Source organism: Nematostella vectensis, chromosome 13 (genome assembly GCF_932526225.1).
Source record: "Nematostella vectensis chromosome 13, jaNemVect1.1, whole genome shotgun sequence".
In the NCBI taxonomy this organism is placed as follows: Eukaryota; Metazoa; Cnidaria; class Anthozoa; order Actiniaria; family Edwardsiidae; genus Nematostella; species Nematostella vectensis.
In genome coordinates, this window is record NC_064046.1 from 2,030,180 (window position 1) to 2,052,974 (window position 22,795).

General features: G+C 40.2%; 3 protein-coding genes across 3 annotated transcripts; 2 read left to right on the forward strand and 1 right to left on the reverse strand.

The window, feature by feature from the left end:
- Positions 1-2,270: 2,270 nt before the first annotated feature.
- Positions 2,271-8,090, forward strand: LOC5508160 (dnaJ homolog subfamily A member 2). The gene is made up of 12 exons (XM_032376973.2): positions 2,271-2,407; positions 2,528-2,587; positions 2,661-2,766; positions 3,161-3,232; positions 3,630-3,702; positions 4,033-4,113; positions 4,325-4,458; positions 5,096-5,172; positions 5,636-5,701; positions 6,068-6,266; positions 6,835-6,962; positions 7,230-8,090. The coding sequence occupies exons 1-12, from the start codon at positions 2,339-2,341 to the stop codon at positions 7,413-7,415; spliced, it is 1,251 nt and encodes a 416-aa protein (XP_032232864.1). The 5' UTR covers positions 2,271-2,338; the 3' UTR covers positions 7,416-8,090.
- A 934-nt stretch (positions 8,091-9,024) lies between these two features.
- Positions 9,025-14,473, forward strand: LOC5508161 (zinc finger and BTB domain-containing protein 17). The gene is made up of 6 exons (XM_001628705.3): positions 9,025-9,187; positions 9,555-10,646; positions 10,889-11,001; positions 12,079-12,223; positions 12,509-12,782; positions 13,361-14,473. The coding sequence occupies exons 2-6, from the start codon at positions 9,557-9,559 to the stop codon at positions 13,545-13,547; spliced, it is 1,809 nt and encodes a 602-aa protein (XP_001628755.2). The 5' UTR covers positions 9,025-9,187; positions 9,555-9,556; the 3' UTR covers positions 13,548-14,473.
- LOC5508162 (diphosphomevalonate decarboxylase) lies at positions 13,318-22,785 on the reverse strand. Its single transcript, XM_001628730.3, has 15 exons — positions 22,535-22,785; positions 22,321-22,391; positions 21,739-21,806; positions 21,123-21,172; positions 19,859-19,993; positions 19,462-19,516; positions 18,933-19,029; positions 18,688-18,735; positions 18,180-18,254; positions 17,051-17,146; positions 15,959-16,087; positions 15,770-15,882; positions 15,660-15,702; positions 14,727-14,792; positions 13,318-14,569 (listed from the first exon to the last, which is right to left on the reverse strand). The coding sequence occupies exons 1-15, from the start codon at positions 22,644-22,646 to the stop codon at positions 14,495-14,497; spliced, it is 1,233 nt and encodes a 410-aa protein (XP_001628780.2). The 5' UTR covers positions 22,647-22,785; the 3' UTR covers positions 13,318-14,494.
- Positions 22,786-22,795: the final 10 nt, after the last annotated feature.

Below are 22,795 nucleotides of genomic sequence, written 5' to 3' on the forward strand. Positions count from 1 at the left end.
TACATAAAAAAAAAAACATAAAAAACGACCTCTACTACAAGTCAACGATTTTAGTTTAGTTTAGATTAGTTATTATTATTAATATTATATTGTTATTGTATTATTATAATGTTTTTTTTTCTTTTTTATTGTATCAAGCTATACATCGATCCTTCACTCCTGTACTATTAAAATATCATGACATTAATTAAGCCACTTAAGCCTCCGGCTTTGGCTCTTTCAATGTATGTTATCACCAAGTTTTACCAATAAAAATTGATTGAAAAAAAATATCTTGGTCTCTGTTGTCTACATGTTTTCAAAAGGCAAGTTATTTTCCTATCTATCCAACGCTTATTTTTGAAGTTAAGAAACTTTCATATGGCGATAGCAGAGCTGGAGGGGCAATGATCACTGAATGCTCGCATGGCTTCGTGTAAACGCATGTTAGACTTTTCTTTTTTCTTTTCCTTTTTATTCGTTCATATAAAAACATTCCTCCTCCCCCTAGCATCCCTCGGCTCCCAGTTTCCATTCTCCCCTTCGCATTTGACTAGTACTTGGTCTTACCCTCTGATGATAAACCCTGTACTAGAACACACGTGAGGCTGCCTAACCTTTCAAAGAGCTCTATGAAATATTCTATTCCTTATTTACCGTCATGCATCGTGCATGTTTTTGAACTTTTGTTGTTTTCATTATATTTTAACTCACTTCTTTCTCCACCAGCATGTACACCTTACCCCATATCAGCCTTTTTGTTTTCCAGTTTATACCTCCTTACCCACTACCTCTTTCCTAATCTTCCCATTCACCCTATACGTCATAGTAAGAACAACTGCATCACTATACCGGACACTCCTTATAGTCCAACTCCACTCACTGTAGCATTATCCCCACAATAACCCTCCCGCCCTCACCCCTGCCACCTACCTTTACCCGTATCACAATCATTATCCCCTTTTTTATGTCCCCAAGGGCCATGGTACGAATACCCGCTTTTAACCAAAAATTGTGTTGATCTTATCAGCGGAGCAATATGCCACGCAGCATGCGCAGCAAGCCTAAAGGTTCGGGGGGGGGGGGGGGGGGGGAAGAGAGGCGAAGGCGCGCGCGCAAGGGAGAGGGAAGGTTGAAGGAGCTCCTTTTCCCTACATTTACATTCGCCCATCATCTGCAGGCTCACCGGGTACGCTTTTCCCTCATTTTCCCCAATCTCGTCCCCAGAGCCCTTCTTATTTCTGCGCATGCGTCGCCAAACGTTTGACGACGCATGCGCATAGATACGACGCATGCGCATAGATAAGAAGGGCTCTGGGTCGAGATTGTCATCTTGACCAGACCTTTGCGCTTGCGAATGCCTAGTGCACACTAGCAACATAACGACATGGGCGCGCGCACTATGTTTAGCCCGACATAACGACATGGACATAATGACATAAAAGAAAAAAACATGTTTTTTTCTCCTAGGTCGTTATATCCATGTCGTATTTGTATCTCACTAATCTTGAAAAGCCCTTAGACCCAGGCCTCCCAGAGATTGACCGAGCGGGTTTAAAGGTCACCCAAATATTGATATGATAAGATTGCGCGCGCCCATATCGTTATGTCGATATGTCGCTAGTGTGCACTAGGCATAAGAGGGCTATAAGCCACGCCTCAACAGCACGGAAACCTCGAGCAGTGGTCGCCGTCCCCCCACCCCTCCTAGAGATTTTCGATGTCCGTTACGGTCTTGTCACGAGCGAACCTTATTGCACAATTGCTTTACTTACTAAGAATAGATACATTGCATCATCCTTAAAATATCAAAAATTCTAGAATATTCTAGCTGGAAAAGAAACACATGTTCCAACGTTAATGAAATAATTTCAGCTGTGCTCTAGAAAGTTATCAAAACAATAAGTAAAATGACTCACTATCACACCGCCAAGAAACTAATTAATCAAATAAAGAACGACGCACAATCTTGCTTTCGCATTCTGGCTGAAGTATGAGACTTCATAGTCTACCTCGCAGCCGTTCTGCTTATGAGGGTTCAAGGGGCGCCTAGCGTGACTAGTCGAGAACGGCTGCAAAGGAAAGACTTCATCACTAAGACTGAGTGAGATGAAAAAATAGCAGAGCCCAGCCCTTCAGGTAGATTGATATTATATAAGGCCTCATGAGGTCTCACAGAGGGGCAGATTATGTAGACCAGGTCAGCAGGCAGATTGCCACAGGAAATCCGCGGCATTGATAAATCACAGTATATGCGATGACTTATAACCAGGATTCGGGATCCCTGTTGTGCGTGTTGGGACTGGGATGACGGGATATCGTGACGTCACTCGTCAGTTCCTATGTTGCCCAATGCAAGATGGCTGACACGAGGCTATATGATTTGCTTGGAGTCCCACAAAATGCTTCCGACAATGACATTAAAAAGGTAGGAATCATACCAAAACTCCAACCAAACTTTAGAATGGTAACAACTTCATACACCTATCTTATTGTGGTGCCTATGTGACCAGGATTTCTTGTCTAAATTCAACGCAATTTCTTGTAGGCTTACAGGAAATTAGCGAAAGAACTACATCCCGACAAAAACCCGGATACCGGTGAAAAGGTATTATGCTTGTAATACTGCTTCTAATGCTGATCTCTCCCTAGCTAACTCTCTACTGTTTTATGGTCTGCAGTTCAAAGATATCACTTTTGCTTATGAAATCCTTTCCGACCCCGAAAAGAGGGAATTGTATGACCGATATGGAGAGAAGGGCCTACGCGAAGGTGCCGGCGGCGGAGGTGAGCTTTATTTTTCGATATAATAGCAACTAATTATGGCTCAAATTCTTAGACTGTCTGCAATATTTACCCATACAATTTAATCCAGATATCCCTATGTTATTTATGTGTATAAGTGAAATGATTCTTGCCATGTACTGAGCCGAATTACCCGTTACATAACTAATCTGTCAATGTCTGAGATCCCTGTGTTCTATTGTGCATTGAGCCGGCTTTGAATGAGTGATTTCGTCAGAGTAATTTATTCTCTTTTATTGTAATAGTTAGACTGTTTGACGAATTATGTGTTAATAGTCTTTTTGTTTTCAGAGGGTGGGATTATTTTTCGAATTTAGAGCGAAAAAAGGAAAGGGTTTGTTTCAATTTGTTTTAATTTTCTTTCATTTGTTTGCAGCTGGTTTTGAAGATATTTTGTCACACATCTTTGGAGGGGGAAGTGGAGGATTTGGAGGAGGCCTTTTTGGAGGTACTTCACTTAAATTCATTTATTCATTCATGCCATTATAATGTGCAAAGAATAGTCATTTACCAAGAGTGCTAAATGGCAAGGCCGAACTTACAATTTTCAAGCTCATTGCGATCATCATAAGATATATTCATCATAAATCTGAAATTATGTTCCTGCAATTATTGGACTTGAAAACAACTATAATCAGGAACATGTCATGACACCTGCCCTTCTCAGTCTTTGTTTTGCCATGGACACCTTTTTAAAATTTTCTATGGTAATGGCTATCGCTATTTCAGTGGGATTTTCAAGGAATGTTACCCTTAGAAATGACAATGAAAATCGTTTTTTTAATGACATGTAAAATGACCTCTAATGATCCTGGAATCATTGCTGATTTGTCTGGTGCAACCAGGTATGCCTTTCGGTGGTGGGATGGGTGGAAGATCAAGGAGAAGAAGAGGAGAAGACTTATTTCATCCTTTGAAGTAAGCACAAGCTGACTGTTAATGGTTCTGTTAGATAGACCTCTCTATATCTGATCAGATTGAATAACTTGACAGGGCTGGGAGTATATGGGGGTATGTTGCAAGTTTTTTGTGAGTTGTGGTTTACTCAACACTGTTTTGTTACAGAAGAGATTATAGATAGCAACACTGAATATCCAATACTTTAAAGTTTCTATGAAAAACAAAATGATATTGATATTGGCAGATCGGCAGAACACTTACCATAAACAAGCCAAAAATTGTCCCAGCCATGACGTTCTTATCAACCAAGCGACCCCCCGTTAGCTTATTGCAAGTTCTTTTCAACAGGGTCACCCTTGCTGACTTGTATAATGGAAAGACCACCAAGCTGCAGCTTAGCAAAAATGTGATTTGCACAACGTGTAAAGGGTATGTACAGTAACTACACCAATTAACCACCATTCTAAATACAAGCACGCCTAATTAAATATTAGTTCTATCATGCTAGTTCTATGAGGAAGAGGAAAAATTGCTATCACAAAATCAACTGTTATCAAGAAAATCTTGGTGCATGCATTTACATTGAATATGCCTTATTGCTAATACATTGTTTTAACTAACTCACCTTATCTGCTTATAGGGCAGGAGGCAAGCCAGGTGCAATGCGACCATGCGCGGGTTGCAAGGGCAGAGGAGTCAAGGTCACCATCAAACCAATCGGCCCAGGAATGGTGCAGCAGATGCAGTCTATGTGTCATGACTGTTCAGGAGAAGGTTTGTAACACACTTAAACAGCCTCTGTCAGCCACCATTTTGTCACTCCAGCAAAGTACCAAGTGCAAAAAGCATCCATTTCCATCGGCTGATTTGCAAAAGCCAATGAGATATTTCTGATTGGATTTGGTAAATAAAGTATCAAACTTTATTTTTAGATGGGTATTTTGAGATTTTAGTACATAACATGACTTAAAACAATAACCCAGGTGTCACTGCCAAGGGCACTTAAATAGAACTTGACAAGATGGTGCCCCCTGTTTTTATTAATCTTAATAAATCTCAATGATAAGAAATAGAAAGTATTTGTTGCTCATTGTCGCACCCCCTATCCATGTTGATTGCACACTCAACAATTTTTTATTTTGAAACATTCCGGTTAGGATTGTCTGTATTCTAGAACACTTTTGACAATGTAAATCCAATCACCATTTTGTGACAAAGTTTGCTGCAAGCTAAGCAGTATTCACTATTGTTTCTTTTTTAACCATTGCACCCTTATCACATTCATATTTTTTTCATGAACTTTATGTCATATGTAGGTTTTATTATTAAACAAAAAAGAACATGCAGTTTACATTGGCAAGTTGGCATCGTCACTACCAACAATGTTGTAAAGATGTTTTCTCTTCCACAGGTGAAGTGATAAATCCCAAAGACAGATGTAAAAAATGTCAAGGGAAGAAAGTGGTGAAAGAAAGCAAAATTTTAGAGGTAAAATAGGATATAAAGCATTGATTGGTTGTTTCGGAGGCTGAGCCTGTAAGGGACCTCGAGTCCTGTTCTCTGCCTCGTACGGCCGTCATCACCGTGAATGTAATAAATAAATAAATAAATAAATAAATAAATGTTACATTTTCAGGGTGATCATGAGTTAACAGATATTCAAGAAAGGTTTTAATATTGACAAAGTTAATGATCATATTGTCACAATAAAAATGCTGATGGTATTGATGATTATGGTATTATGACCAGATGATGGTGATGATAATGCAACATCTTTAGTATATATGTGTGATGGTTGTCACAATAATGGTAGTGACGGATGATGGTGACAATGAGGCAACATGTATGTGAGATAATAGTGATTATAATGGTATGATGACTAGATGACGATGGCAAGGAGAATATAAGACTAGCCATACCTAATGGTGGGGATGCCTTCAACACTTTTCAGGTCCATGTTGACAAAGGCATGAGCGATGGACAAAAAATTACATTTCGAGGAGAGGGTGACCAGGAGGTGAGAGACATAGAGTGCAAACAGGCCCATAAACATAAGAGCTGGCAAGGACTAAAAAAAAGTTTGGCTAAATGAAATTTGTAGCTATCACTGTTAAAACTTCTTTTCCAGTAGCCGACTTGAAAAGTAACCAAACCTTCATTTGTGTGTGTTTACCATGCATCGTTCATCTAAACATTTTTTTATGTTATATAGCATTTATTGAAAAATATAAGCCTTGCTCTCTAATAAGGGCTTCGTTATATTTTGCCCTCAGGGGCAGTTGTAGGCATGTATAGTATACTTGAGTGCTTTACTTTTGAAATCTGTCTTGTGACTCCTCCATGACTTTGCCCATTAAATGTGATGTTATCCTCTCCTCAACAGCCAAACGTGGAACCTGGGGATGTCATTCTTGTCATTCAACAAAAAGACCATGACTTGTTCTCACGACAAGGCATGGATCTCTTCATGACTAAGACAGTCACTTTAGCAGAGGCCTTGTGCGGCTTTCACATGGTTGTCAAGCACTTGGATGGCCGGGACCTCTTGATTCGTTACCATGCAGGCAATATTATTGAACCAGGTATGGTTTACATTGCCAGGAATGTTTTCGCTACTGTAACGTGGTATCCTTGTCTGAATCTGCTTCCTTGACTATTCTTATAAGTTCTCACCCCATGACAGCCACTAATGCATGTTTGTATGTTAAGAAAAAAAAACAAGTGTCTAACATTTAGTAAAAAAAATTCCTAAACTTTAGGGCGAAATAGGGTTCAAGCCTTAAGTACAATTCACACATCAAAAAAATAAATTATAGGCTGCAAAGCAGACATAACCAGGCTTAAAGTCTGTGAATCCGACTTAAGTGACACTGTTGTTTTGTTTTTGTTTTGATTGTTTGAAACTCCCATCATTTTGAAAAATATAACTTAGGACCTGGTAGGATAGATTGAATTTTAGCATGACCCAAACGGATTTAATTCACAAGCATAGGGTTTTCACAGCCTACAAAACCAAGCATCACGCAAAACGAATCAACTGGCTTTAATTTCCTGAGTGGGCAGATGACTATATATACAGATGTGGAAGCCTTATCTTCTATGTAACCTTGTTCCAGATCTTCTATATTAATGTACCATTCTAAATTTTAGGATGTATCCGCGGGATTGTTGGGGAAGGAATGCCTGCGTATAGACACCCATTCGACAAAGGCAACCTGTATATAAAATTTGACATTGAATTTCCACCAAATGGATTTCTTCCTGAAGAAAAGTTAAAGGTGAGAATTGACAATAAAGTAATTTTTAGATGCTCTTTACAAGTTTTGACTCTTAATTCTTTGTTATGATACTCTACAGTATCGTATATTGTCCCCCTCACTCTCTGTGTTTCATGGAACTAATCTGCTGCAAAAATATGGCACTCACTTTTTAATATATCCAGATACTACAATTCTCATTGATATTTCTGATGATATTTGTTCTCACTCTCCTATGAAAGATTCTCTTCTTTGTACTTACAAGACCAATGCCTTTTTGTGTTCCAGCAACTTGAAACATTCCTACCCAAGCGACCGACCCCACCCAAAGTAAATGACGAAATGGAAGAAGTGGATATGGAGGATTTGGACCCTAACTACTCTCCAGGCCAGGGTAGGAGAGAGGCATATGATGCCGACAGCGATGAGGAGGAGACAACGGGAGGGCCCAAGATGCAGTGCGCACATCAATAACGACACCTTAATTTCCATTGGAGTTGGGCTCTAGTCAGTGAGAGAATATAACAAGTGGTATCAGCACCCCACAAAAGGACTTTACATTTGACATTTTCCATTCAAAGCTCTGAAGTGGTCTTGTTCCATTTGTGCCATTCTGAAGGAGAGGGATTCAACATGAAACATGAAAGAACTTAGTGGCCTTCATCAGATGACCATCAATTAAAATGCTAGATTACTTTCACAAACAAGGCATACTAAAGCTTACCTCATGGATTTTGTTATTTATGTAAGATACACAAAATAGCTGCTCTCTCAGTAAGTAGTAATACATACATTGTCTGAGATCTGGACAAAAATTACATAATTGATTTGAGCTGTATAGAAAAAACACCATATTATAGTGTGGCACCCTCTACCATGACCACCAATACAACAAGAATCAGATAGTATGTATCTCAGGTCCTCATCTACTTCATAAATCTGTCAAGGCCACCATTCTAGCCTGTGTCCCACTGTATGTTTATATGTTGGTTCTAAGTTTTATTGCTGACAAGATGCCTCTTTTATTGCAACATTGTGTTTGTGCGAATAATTTTATTTGCTGATTTTATGTTTGTCATGTCACTTTTTTGCCTCTTATATTAACTAAACAGTGAATTTTAAACTGAATAAACTTGTAAATTATTGTCATTTGGTTTATATATAGGGCAGGGCTCATAAATAGGGCAATGACCTGTATTATATATGTGTCATGGCATGTTCATTGGAGCAAGCTCTTTTTAGATGTGTGCCCAGAGACCTATCAGGGGGCCTTTGTCACGTAAACACCCCATTAGAAATAGCAATTGGTTGAATTTTATACCGTAAGAAATAACAAAATCGGAAAAATCCATCAACCTCCCCTGAGGTATGGCAGTTGAAATTTTATACCCTAAATAATGTGACAATCACCCCCATCTACTTTTCTTTAGAGTTCCCCTCTCCCCTCCCGGGCTACAGACAAGCTGTAGAAAAACTGGATGGTAGGCGTGATGTAGACAAGCTTATGCAATGACGCAGGGCTAACGCTCCAAATGTCAGTGCAACTACTCTGATTCACAGAGGCGTTCACCATACCTTTTTTCAACCTTTGTTGATTTTTACCTTATCTGTAGGTTAATTTCCTTTGGGTAGCATTGCCCCTAGCCAATACTCTTATATCTACTGTTAAAAGCAGGGGTTGAATTCTTGTTTGAATAAATTAGTTAGTGACCGGTTGGTTTTATAGTAATATTCAGTTTGATTAAAATGATATTTTACTTCCCACCCCCCCCCCCCCCCCCCCACTCGTGGTATCTCTCAGGTACATCTCCTGGAGGAGGCAAGTTAATGTACATCCAAGCAAAAATAAAACGAAATTTTAACATTAAAAGGACAGAAAAAAGGTGAGAAAAAACATGCATGTCACTATCACAGAAGTAAGGAAAGTATGATCGCAAATACACACAAATAAGGCCCTGTGGTAAAACTTCCAATACTTCAGCATTGTACCCCGATTTTGTACATGGCCTCCGGCTATGACTTTTTCAATACTCGCAGCATGGGTACCCTGTGGAAAGGAGTGGCTTTTAACCTCGCTGTGCATGTCGGGACCAATGCGACCTTGTGCGTGAAGAACGCCTTGCCGTACTTGAAACTCTTCTTCTTCGTTCTCTTAAAAAATTCCTCTATTATTTGGTGAAATCTTAGCTTTACGCTCCTCCAAGGCTTGGGAAAAGTAGGCGATTAACCAAAAGCTGTATTTCAGGGTAAGATATTCGATAACCTAAAGATGTTATTGCATATTTTGTGTTTTATTGTGGTTATTGTCTAAAAGTTGCGCGCGTTCTGCCATGCTGGTCTATGATCTTTTGCGTACATCTTCGTCTGTTTATTTGCTTTCTTGATAAGATTATCAGTAGTTCAACTGAACTAACACACTGCAGATAGCGTTATCGGTATCTAAGATGAGTTGTTGATGCCCTAGTTTAGGAATTACAACTCCATAATTGAAAGCTGCATATTTTTCGTATTTGTTTATCGTGTCATGTAAACTAAAATCAACACGGCGACGACATTCTCGCTGATAATTCCAAGTGTTTGGCTTCCCTGCTTATAAATTTCTTTCTGCTTTAGCGATGAAGACCAGGCGTTCTGCCGCTAAGGGAGTCCAGGAAAGCAGAAAAGGCCAAGAAACAAATACAACCACATGTGAGGAAAACGAGATTGTAGAGGCGGAGGAGTGTGTCGCTTCGGCCCTTGCTGCTCTACCGGAGTCAGTTGCTTCAAACTCAGATCTGGTAAAAGAAAATGGCGACCAGTCTCAGGTACATTCAAATGGAAATCATGAGAATTTAGAGGGAAATATCACAATCGAGACAATTGATAGTTCACAAGCTGCTACTGCATCTACTGTTGATGGAAGAAGTATTGCATTGGAGGCGACAGCTCTCCCTGAAGGTGGTACCCTACTGCTAGACAACAAACAAAATGCTCCTGTGGAAGACCAGCAGACTGTGCAGTTCCATACCGTAGACATTCAGAATCAGTCACTAACACCCTTTACAACAGGTGAAAATTCTGCAACTCTACTGTATTTGCTGAATGCTTCCAGCTTCCCGCCAGGGACAGAAGCTGTCACATTGACAGTGGGCTCAAGTTCTGGTGGCTCTCTCCCCAGCACTATGCTCGTACCACAGTCTTATTCTACCGTTACAACAACCTCCTCTACAACAACTGTTGGAAGCAGTGTCATAGAAAAAGCAATGGACCTTGCTGATTTAGATGAGGCAACCATTAGCTCCCGTCACCCTGCTACTAATGCCGCCTTGACGCTTGTGTCGCTAGGCTCTGTTACGAGTAATCTAATGCATGAGGTTGTTGTGGATGAGAGTGGTAACAGTAGTAGCTTTCTGAGTAGCACCCCTGTCGAAGGACCTTCTGTAACTGTTGACAGCATGGAGGTTGAACAGTCACCCCAAGGCAACACCAACCAGGAAAACAACCAAGACACCCAGCAACAACAGAGTCAAGCCCCGACCCAGCAGCCTCAGGGAACTGTTACGCAAGTCTCATTCAGTAAGGTGGAAGTCTGTAGAGTGCGTGAAGTGATTACTCAGACTGGAGACGAGAAGGAGGAGGTGATCGTTGGGAGCATAAGAGAGGAGCAGAGATCTACAAAAATTGGCCAGCTCTCTATTAAAAAGAGTAATAGCAAAACACCAGCAGGTGAGTTTCTGTAGAGTATTATGCTCCTTTAGTTGGCTCCATGTTAATTGTTATTATAATATACATACATTGCAAAATTACTCTATACTGATTGGCTGAGAGAAGTGCAGTCTTCAGGTAATTCAGTGCAGAAAAAAGAGTAAATCAGTGCAATGTTACTGGATGCTGATTGGCTTACAAACAATTGAACAAGTTTATTTTCTCACCTACTATGTATAAATAATGACTTAATACTGTTTCAGATGATCGCACAAGAGATCATGAATGTCCAACATGTGCAAAAAGATTTTTTACCAAGAATGATCTCAAGAGACACGGTTTTACCCATTCTACTGAAAGGCCGTATTCGTGTGAGGTAAGCTCAACTTCTTATTCGGTGTTGCTCAACCATGGAGTTGAACAAGGGGAGTTATTATTATTTGTTTGGGTCGATTCTAAGGATCATCATGAGGCTTGGACTTGCCTCTTACAAAAAGCCTGAGATGTTCATACTGTATTGCAATGGGACTTGTTTATAAATAAGTTGAAATACAGGAGTTGAACAAATGAAATTCAGATCCAGGATCTCTAACTAGAGAGGGCCAAAGCAAGGATCAGGATTTATTGTCCTTTCCTGAATTTAAATATACTCCAGCTTTTTTTTTTTAGCAAAATCTCTCAAAATGGAGAGTACCTCCACCTTCTGATCCCACCCTAGATGCGCCCACGCACGCTTTTACTCAGTGTACTGAATTGAAATATACTCCACACCCACAAGCACAATAAACAGGGCTTCTGGAATTACGCGCTTGTGCGGAAGCGCATAATTTCGCTTTTTCCGTGTAATCCGCATAATCCACAAATTTCCACGTAATCCCGCGTAATTTGGCTAAATTTTGAAAGACAAAACATTTAATTGCACAGCTGATGTGTTCTTTTAGGGGTCTTACCTCTATTTCTCGTAAAAAAGAGATATTCTTCGTAAGAGTGCGATATTTTAAACTGAATTTCAAAAACAAATAAAATAACTAGGCATTCTTTGCTAAACGACGAAGGCCTAGGACTAATAATAAAATACCTTTTTTTAAAATTGGCTGGTGGCTAGGAGCCAATGAAAACTTGCCTAAGATATTTTCACACAAAAAATAACCTTTTCAAGTTATTTCGTGCTTTCCTTCAGTACAAAATGTAGTTTGGGCGTAACAGTTGATATTCCGTGTAATATAGCACGTAATTCAGTAAAAAATCCCACAAAATTGTATTGTAAAATCCCGCATAATTTAGCGCATAATGATTGATTTTCCGCGTGATTTAGCGCGTAATTTAGCAAAGAATCCCGCGTAATTTGGAGGTTTTTTTTCACGTAATTCCAGAAGCCCTGAATAAAGCCTCATCATGGAATTGGCCTTAATGACACCAAATGATTGTGAGATATCTTTGTGTTTGTCAACAGGTGTGCCAGAAGGCATTCCGTACTACTAACGAGGTCAAGCTTCACATGGCTATACATGTTTCAGGGACGCCCTACAAGTGTGAATATTGTGGCAAGGAGTTCAGAACCAAGGGATGCATCAAAGCACATATCAAGTACCACATAGGTACCATTGTTCTTATGTCTTCTGACTCAGGGGGTGGAGGTCAGGGGAATTCGTTAAACCCTTTACTGGGAGGGTAGATGATCAATAGAATAGTACCACTCCAAGCTTGGGAGGAAATGGTTAACTAAATAAGTAACAAATGTCCCAACAAATCAATTTGACAGACAGACTTTAGTAAGGAATGTTGCTACAAGCAAATTCTTTTTAATTTGGAGTCACTTAAGGGTGAAAGTTTTGAACTCTGTGTACAAATCAAGGTTTTCATTTTTTTCATTTCTTTCCCAGGTGACAAACGGCACAAGTGTTCAATCTGTGGCCATGCATTTGTGAAAAGTGCAGACCTGAAGCGCCACGTAGCTGCTCACAACAATGAAAAGAACTACAAGTGTCCAGAATGCGGATCAGCTTTCACCAGGCAGGACAACCTCAAGGCGCACATGATGCTCCATAGTCGACAGGGCGTGGTCTCCTGTGATAAGTGCCACAAGGAGTTTATAAACCAAATCTACCTGAAAAGACACATGCATATACACAAAGAGGCAAAGAAGAAACCCTACGAGTAAGTAAACTATGGCCTTGTGTGTAACCAACCTTTTGTTGTATTTTTTTACCTGGTTTTCTCCATTTAATAGATGTACAGTAACCCAAAGAATGTTGTTCTAAGAGGTGCCACAACCCATCATGTTGACAAATATCTGCTATGTAATTTACCAATGTCTGCTGTCACATGTCATTTACTGTCGAATCCGTTGTATCGCGACGCCGCATTTTCAAAACATCGACTTGTTTTTGTCTTTTGGGATTTTCTGTTCCGCCAGTCAAATTATTCTAAGCCAATCAGATTTTTGCCATCTCTCGCCTATTGCAGTTGCCTGGCTTTCTGTCGCGACACTGTCTGGTTTTCGTCCAGAGGATAGTCAGGGAAGTGCACAAAGCGAGACTCTGATTGGCTCAGAGTGATTTTACTGATGGAACAGAAAACCAAAAGAAATCGTGCTTTGAAAGCGCAGGTTGTGATAAACGGATTTGAAAGTAAAAAAATAATAACGATTTAAAAACTTATAGAGCACACTCTCTTCAATGAAATACACATGCCAGGTTCACTTGTTTATTGACCACTTCAACTTTCAAAATCAGATGTCAGTGGTGCCCTAAGACCTACGAGAACCTGGAGGGCCTACGACGACACATCAAACAGCATGTTGGCGATGAGAAGTTTGTCTGTGAGCAGTGTGACAAGAAATTCATCACAGCAATCCAGTTGAAGCGGCATCTTTGGCTATCTCATGAAGAGGGTAGTCCATATAGGCGGTCTATACTCTGAAGTCTGGTTTATATTCTGGTCAATACTTTGAGGGCCAGTCTATAATCCAAGGCCTGGTCTATACTCTGAAGCTAGGTTTATTAGCATACTCTAAGGCTCGCTCAGTATAAAGCAGTCAGTTGATGTTCTAAAGCCTTTGTTCAAGACATTCCCTTCTCTATAGCCATTCTGTATCTATGGACAGTAAAAAAAAATCCCAACTGCACCTGGGAATGTATTGGAATAGCAGTAGACAGGAACTGCCCCTGCAGTTTAATTAGGGCCCCTATTTGTTGACTTTTTCTCAAAACAATAATGCTCTTTAACATCAAGGTCTGTATTCTAAAACACAACAACATAGCTGTTGCTGTTGAGAGGACAATCTTGATTTTCTCAATTTCGGGATTCTCAGTGGATAGCCTTTAGGGCATGTATACCTTAATAATTATTTCAGAAATGTGTCTTCATCATTGTGCAAATACTGTACAGAAGATTTAGCAAGGGCAGGAAGAACAGATTTATTAGGCTAAATTCTGATGATAAAATCAAAACCTGGTCAAGATAAATAGCATAACCTGAGCGGCCCCCCATCATGCATTGGGGGCCTGCTAGCTGAAACAAGCCTGACAAATAAAAAAAGGCAGAAGTCAGCCTAACAAATTCTGTTTATCTTGCGCTTAACAATGCCAGAAATTTGATGGTTTTGTTGGTTACTGGGAGTGTTGGTAACTGGGAATGTTACAAAAGAAAAAAAAAGGCAGTAAACCTTTCATGGATTTAGAAGTATAACCATTCTAGTAAGAAAGTGTAGGTTGTAAGAGGAAAAAAAAATTGTGTTATGTTTTTTCATTTGACTTTGAAACTATTTGATTTATTACATATTTCATCACATTTTCCAATCATAATACAATACACTATACTATCTATTAAAGAATAATTTAGTCTTGTCTTGCCCTTCAGAAACTTTGTTATTCAAAGGGGTTTCCAGTCGCATCCAATAAATGGTCTTTGTTGTCATTGATTAAGATAGGTCCTCTACCAACCTGCCAACATTAAAAGCACATCAATTAAGGAGGTAGCATGCATTTCTCGGGGGTTTCAGTGAAAATAGCAAACTAGCTAAGAGAATAGTGGTGAATAGAACAGGAAGGAGGAGGCTTCTACACTGTGATCAACACATTTAGCTGCAGCTGTACTAACCTTTGTACTGATGACATATTTTATGCTGGAAGGATTGGGATCCATACCAATTGCATTCAGCAGGCCCTGAGACAATCACAAACAAAATGTGGGTGACAATGTAAACTGGATCTAGCAAGCAACAAATCTGTTAGCGGTTAACTAAAGTTTCCCTGTTAACATGTTTTTTTTTTGTGTTTCCACTACAAGATTTGGTGTGTGTTAGATTGTTTTTCATGATGGAGGGTGTATCCATACCCAGGGAGGCTTTAGAAGAGCCACCCTGCTCAACTTGAAAGTCTGCAAAAACCTTAGAGATATATTTTTCTGCTAAATGACTAAATGCAAGGGCCTAGCCAAGGAGACAGTATCTCAAATATAAGAGAAAATGCCTTGAAAGGGCATTTTAGGCCCCCTCCTGTTAAAAATCCTGGCTGCGCCACTGAAATGAGTAAATGATTGGTCCATACCAATAGCATTCAGCAGGTCCTGAGTCAATCACAAACAATGTGATGTGGGTCACAATGTTATTCCTAAAGATCAAACTGATCTACACTGGATGTAGCAAGCAACAAATCTGTTGGCTGTTAACTAAAGTTTCTCTGTTACCATATGTTTTGTATGTGTTTCCACTTCAAGATTTGGTGTGTGTTAGAATGCTTTTCGCAATGGTGGGTTTGTCCATAGCCAGGGGGCTGAGAAGAACCACCTCATTTTACTAGAAAGTCTGCTCAAATAAAAGAAACTTAAGAACCTCTGTGAACTAGGATGAGAAACCTAAGAGTAATAATTTCCTCCTAAATGAGTAAATGAACAACCTTGATATCTTTTTGGGCAAAGGTTTTTATATCAGCCAAATGCCTGTTACCCCATATTAACAGTTGATTTTGCAAATGGTCATCCCAACCACTTTTAGAGGCATTAGCAAACCACAATAAATATATAACAGCATACCTTCTCAATGCCGCTGTCTGGTATTGGTATACCTTGGACAAAACTGAAGAAAATAAGGTCAGCTTTAATGAATAAACTCACAGTAATTATTTTTGGTAAGATTAGCCAACCTTTTTCCAGAAGCAGGAGGGAAGAAGTGCTTTATCAAAGCTACCAACTCAGGAAGGTCACCCTCTTGCGTAAACAAAACAGAATTAGGTCCTGCATCAAATGTGTATGCAACCTGGAACACAAAGCTGCCTTGTGACAATCGACCTGTAAATGGGAAGCTAAAGTAGTGAAGGTTCCGTATTGAGTACCTTGTTGTTGCCATGGTTATTGTTGTAGGCCGTCACTAGCTGTACCACGAGATGTGAGGTGGAGTTCATGTAGGGTGGCGTGATGGGTGGGTAAGTATCTTGACACACTGCATGCAGCTGGTTGCTGTCCTGGAAATTAGTGTCCCAGGTGGTTATCAAATGGGACAGATCCAGAAATTCACACCAAAGAACACCCCAAATGTTGCTTAACTTTTTTTGTCACTCAATATATTTGCTTTTGTCATCCCCATTCTTGCCATTTCACGCCATCATATATGTTCCACATTTTCCTCCCCTCCAGATTATCTCTTCACCTACAACCCCCCCTCCCACCCACCCCAGATGGTTATCAAAAGGGACAGATCCAGAAATTCACACCAAAGAACACCCCAAATGTTGCTTAACTTTTCGAAGAGCTCTACGAAATATCCCACCTTTCCATGTTGTCACTCAATATATTTGCTTTTGTCATCCCCATTCTTGCCATTCCACGCCATCATATATGTTCCACATTTTCCTCCCCTCCAGATTATCTCTCCACCTACGACAACCCCCCCCTCCCACCCCCCCCCCCCAGGTGCCTTGGTACGAATACCTGCTTTCAACAAAAAACAAAACATATAGCAGAGGGCCATTTGTTGATTTCAGCATGGGTTACACCGTGACCCGGGAGCGTACACAGGGGTTGCACAACTCCCTTTGGCATAAAAAAGTGGGTCATTTGTTATTAGGGAATCTTCAAATACTTTATGCTTTTTCCATATGATACATATCACCACCACCCCCTCCCAGCCTGTGACCTGTAAAGCCAATACCAAAAATAAGTGTGGACTGTTCACCTTCTGATGAATCATCTGCTAGAAATCTGGCACTGAGACTTAATGAACCACTCTACATATTTCCAATTTTACAGGTGGTGCAGTAATTTTGTGTGAAATTGTTGCCTTGTCTGGGGGGAGGGGGTGTGTGTGTCCCCTAGATCACCATTGTTAGACTGCTTGCTGGGAAGGGAATCAGGTACTTTTCCTTCACAGTACAAAATAATACAAAACATAATAAAACAGATGAATCAATCTTTGTCTCATATAATACCTTCATTGTAATCTCTGCAAATGTGTGGAAATCTCTCTCCTTGATAGCTTTTGTGATATTTTCCATTCTCTTAGGAACACACTTCTGAGCTCTAAACTGGAGAGAAAGAGACCTTTTCATCTTGTGAGTTATGATGGAGATGCTAGAACATAACCAAGGATGGATAACAGTGCCTATGACTGCCCCTTTGACCTAGAAAATGTAATGCCTCAATGCCAACGGGACACCCCCCTCCCTCCTTTCCCATGTCTCACCACGCCCCTGGGACACCCCCTCCCTCCTTTCCCATGTCTCACCATGCCCCTAGGACACCCCCCTCCCTCCTTTCCCATGTCTCACCACGCCCCTAGGACACCCCCCTCCCTCCTTTCCCATGTCTCACCATGCCCCTAGGACACCCCCCTTCCTCCTTTACCATGTCTCACCACGCCCCTAGGACACCCCCCTCCCTCCTTTCCCATGTGTCACCATGCCCCTGGGACACCCCCCTCCCTCCTTTCCCATGTCTCACCACGCCCCTGGGACACCCCCCTCCCTCCTTTCCCATGTCTCACCATGCCCCTGGGACACCCCCCTCCCTCCTTTCCCATGTCTCACCATGCCCCTAGGCTACCCCCCTTCCTCCTTTACCATGTCTCACCATGCCCCTAGGACACCCCCCTTCCTCCTTTACCATGTCTCACCATGCCCCTAGGACACCCCCCTTCCTCCTTTCCCATGTCTCACCATGCCCCTGGGACACCCCCTCCCTCCTTTCCCATGTCTCACCATGCCCCTAGGACAACCCCCTCCCTCCTTTCCCATGTCTCACCACGCCCCTAGGACACCCCCCTTCCTCCTTTACCATGTCTCACCATGCCCCTAGGACACCCCCTCCCTCCTTTCCCATGTCTCACCATGCCCCTGGGACACCCCCCTCCCTCCTTTCCCATGTCTCACCATGCCCCTAGGACACCCCCCTCCCTCCTTTCCCATGTCTCACCATGCCCCTGGGACACCCCCTCCCTCCTTTCCCATGTCTCACTATGCCCCTAGGACACCCCCCTCCCTCCTTTCCCATGTCTCACTATGCCCCTAGGATACCCCCATCCCTCCTTTCCCATATCTCACCATGCCCCTTAGGACATACCTGCAAAAGCTCACTTGTTTCTGTGCTTCGTCTCATGCCAGATGTACTGGGGTTAGCTTTTCTTTCATCATTAATCTACATTGAATTGATAAACACGTAGGTGTGAGGCTGTTTTCAGAACACCAGAAAGGTAATGGCTTTGTCCCTAAGCAGTTTTCTTAGTCTAAATATTGTGCCAACTCCACCACCCCCTCCCCCCCACAATATTTTAAGACTTGCTACCAACCAGCAGTTGAAACCAAAGTTTTAGCAAACATGTATGAAAGAGACAAACTTCATTAAAAAAATGTGTGATGGTTGTACAGACTTCCATCTACCAAAACATCATTTTCTCACTCCAATGCTATTATTTCAAACATCCCATTTGATTTCTTTGTTTTATTGGTCCCTTCAGCCTTGTGTCCCATTTTCAGACAATGCTACCCACTGACTATTAAGCCTGACATAGATATGACATAGAATGTACTTAGAGAATGTATTAAAGTTTATTCTTCAAAACCTTACATACCACAAGTATAAGGATGCGGAGTGTTGACCAGTGTTTTTCATCCACAATCTGAAAAACAGTAAGCAAAAGTTATACATGACATAGCATCAAATAATACTGTATGTCAGCATTGAATAGCATTATCTCGAAACTTTACTGGTCTTTATATAGAAAAAAAAATTGATTGTTATAACAGTTCTTGAGTTACCAAAATGAATTTAGAATACAAATATTGGTTACTTTTAATATATTTAAAAATATGCTACCTGGCTAGCAATGCTGTCAGTGCCGTCAGGTCGACACCCTGCCTCCCACTTCACAAATCCGCCGTACATGCTACGACAGGCACTTCCTGATCCCTGCCTGATAAGCAACGCACTTGCATTAACCAATAGTATGCTACAGATTTTGATCAAAAATCCGGAAATGTGGGGTAAGTCAATAAAAGGCCCCTTGGGAAGGTGTGCTCCACCTATTCTTATTGGGAGCTGAAGGAGACCATAGCCTGACACACAATAATCCCTCCACTGATAAAAATGATGCTAAAAACAAAAAAAATATTTTTAAAAATACGAACTTGAAAGGATTCCAACAAGCACATTTGTACTTTTTTTTAGAAATGTCTCTACTTAATGTCACTTTCAGTCCCCAAAAACTTGAGCATAAAAAGAAATAACTAAATCCTACTTCAAAGTTTCTCACCTCTACCAAATTATTTCCCTTTCCCAGATGGAGGGGGAGGGGGAATGTGTCTCCTGCATTTTTATGTCATGAGTCATACAAAAGGTGATATACCTTGCTATGCTTGACAGCTCCATATCAAGATGATATAATTTTGACAATGCAAGCACTAGAAGACATAAATAAAAATAAAAATAAATCAAGAAAACTAAAGCCATAATAGAGAGATGGGTAGTGTCAGAGTGGTATGTGAATGGTATTTTCGTGTAACGAGATTTGGCTATTTTTTACTGTCAAGAAACGTGGAATCCTCCATTTCAACGTCCGTGAAACATGATTTAATTATTTAAAATGCCTTTTTTTCGGTCTGTGAAACGTAAAAAAAAAGCCATTTTGTGAAACGTGATCCATACCCCACTTTACCAACCTGTAGTGTCTTGTCAGAAGGATTTTTGAAGAGCCTGTGTATAATTTGAATATTACCCACATCACATGTCAATGATTAATTTACCAAGACATGCGTAGCCTGACGCAGATGATGCCAGTCCTGCAGCTGTAGGGAAGTTGTTCTTGGAATAGATACACAGACCATAATTTCTAAGCTCTTGCCATCTCTCTGGGGAGTTCTCTTTAGCCAACTGCCTTACTGGAATAATAAAATAATTTTGAAGTGAGCTGGTTAAAGCCCCATTGGCAACCAAAGCGATTGTTGTTGTTTTGAAATAGTGCCATTGTCTTGCAAGCGATTTGATTGGAGGACTATAATACATATAATTATTTACTACGGACACTCGAGGTGCGTGTTTCATCTTGTTTTCGCCGGTGAAAAAAGCCACAGTATTTAAGAAGACAAGAACATTACGTTAAGAAGACAAGAACATTACATAACGAAGAAACAACCAAACAGTGCGTGCTTCAGGATAAGAATCATTGACACATAAAGATTGATGTCATCAGGAAAGATGTTGGTTTATTCCATGCAATCACTCAAACTCAAAACTATTCTTTGTTTTATCACTGATAATTACTATAACATGTAATTAACTTTAGGTTATTACCATGAAGCTAGAAGTTGAGGAGAATATATGCCAAACCCATAGGAAAATATATATTTGGCTGCTATTATTTGCAAATTCGACTCACAGCAAAACTTCTACATATTTTTTGTCTTTCTTGAATTTTCAGGGTTGCATCGATGCTCACCTTAGAATTGAACCTGCTATTTTTATTCCCTCTATATGTGAATGAGTGGCTCAGAACCTGTAAAACTTTGACTTCCAGGAAAACTAAACCCAAATTCCTTTGAAGTCATTGTGATTGTTATCATGCAATGCTCGCAAGATTCCCAATAGGCAAAATATAAACTGGCATCGCCACAAAAAAAGCGAAGATTGTTTTCGTTAAATATACTCATAAAATGCAAAAGAAATTCTGTATTGTTCTTGGACGTCAGTGAATGATTAATACAAGTTTCACGAACCTTTTTACATACTTCAATTTCCGGTGACCTTCGGCCTTCGGCTCGAGGTGGTGAAAAACTGCTTTCACTGACATCGCATAAATACCAGCATATAGATAAATCTTAGAATTATTTGCCAGGTATTGTTGTAAAACAATAAAGTAATAACTATTTAAAACTTTAAGCTGCATTTTGACGATTTTAACACGATTTTATATACGATCTGATATAGGCTTAGTTGCTTATGGGCCTTTAAAATCATCCCTTTACTTCCATTTGCCTATGCCTTTTTTGGCCAAGGTAAACAGCAACAAACCTTTTGAGATGCATTTCTGAATCCTTGGAGATTCTGCAATAGGTTGTTCCCTGGAAAATATTTCACAATTTAAACATAACTATAATATTGGCCACCTCTCCCCTCCCACTGTATAGGCTTGCTTTAGCACCATACTACTAATAAGCACCCTGTCTTAAATAAGTGCCCCCCCCCCCAAAGAAACAACACATTAAGCATAAAGTGCTCTCAACACACACAAAAATTTTAGTTTGACTTAATAAAAGGCTTTCAGCACGACATTTTTATTGAACAACAAAAGATGCTGTTTTCTTGGTGGTTGCTCTTGATTTATTTTTTACTGTTTGAGCTAGATTTTTTTAAATTGAACACTAAAATAAAGTTACATTTACATTTTCACACATTAAATCCCCCCTGCCACCAATTGAAAAATTAAATTAATAAGCACCCAGGGTAGTGAAACAAGCATGCGAAAGAGTTGTGCAAGTACAACTATCAGGGATTTATCATTTTCACCTGAACTAAAATGTGATGAAAATATCATAATCAAAAAAAAAAACACAGGAGCTAATTTTTCAAATCCCAGGTTAACATGGGGGGTTGCTAGATTATTAATCAGATTATAAGCCCTGATTACCTTTTATTAATCCATAAAGAGTCTTGTGGGTTGTCTCTCCTCGCTACAACAGTAGTAGTAGTGCAAAGCTGTGTAATACACATAAATAAACTTAGCACTAACAGGGGCGGCGGAAGGGGAGGGGCAGCACCCCCCACGTTATTGAGTGTATGTTTCTTGAGATATATATGAAATGTTTTTTTAACCAACATGTTTCAAGCGGTATATATGCAACCGACAACAAAATGTTGGACAGTTTAAAATCTCTCTACGTTCTTATAAATAGGATTTGGAACCACCACCTACCCCTCCCCCCAACTCCCCACCCCCCCTCCCCCCACTTATGGGACCACTTCACCACCCCTGCTAAAATCAAGTTGGGAGAACATAGCTGTAACTCACCCTCATTGGGCGGGTGTCACAAGATTTTGGACCTTATCACAAGCCTAATTTTGTGAGAATGTTCATACATTCTCTTTATTTGCCCGAATTAGCTCTCTTGGGTGTTTTCATATATTTACTGTATTTTTCCAAGTTGGGTTGACAGCTATGGAAGAACAATTTCCATGCCATGTGATTGAGGGTGTTATCATTTATATTTACCTCATCTAAGTTGATCGTTGCACTGAGGGAAGAATTTAAAGGTAAAATAAGCTCCTCGTCTCTCTTTCCCCCTGTAAAAACAACGGAATACACACTGAGCATTAAACTATCACAACACGGAAGCCATTGAATGTGTAAAGAACAAATGCAAACAAATGCAAAGCCAATAAAGCCAGGAACTAAAACCAACCGTATTCCAAAGTATAATACTTACAATATTTAATAACTGCGATATTGATGGGCGCCTTCACTGTTACGCGAAATATTTGCTCAGTTTTTTGGCGTTTTGCAGATGTTTCCAAATCGTCCGCCATCTTGAAATGCATGAAAACTAAGCCTGCAATTGATCAGCGGAAAGCTATTCCACAGGAGGCCAGAAGATGTATTATTGCAAGTGTCAAAAGTGTATATATACTCCTAGGCTACTATATAAAACTGCAATTTACAAAGCATTTCCTTTGTGATTTTGATTTTA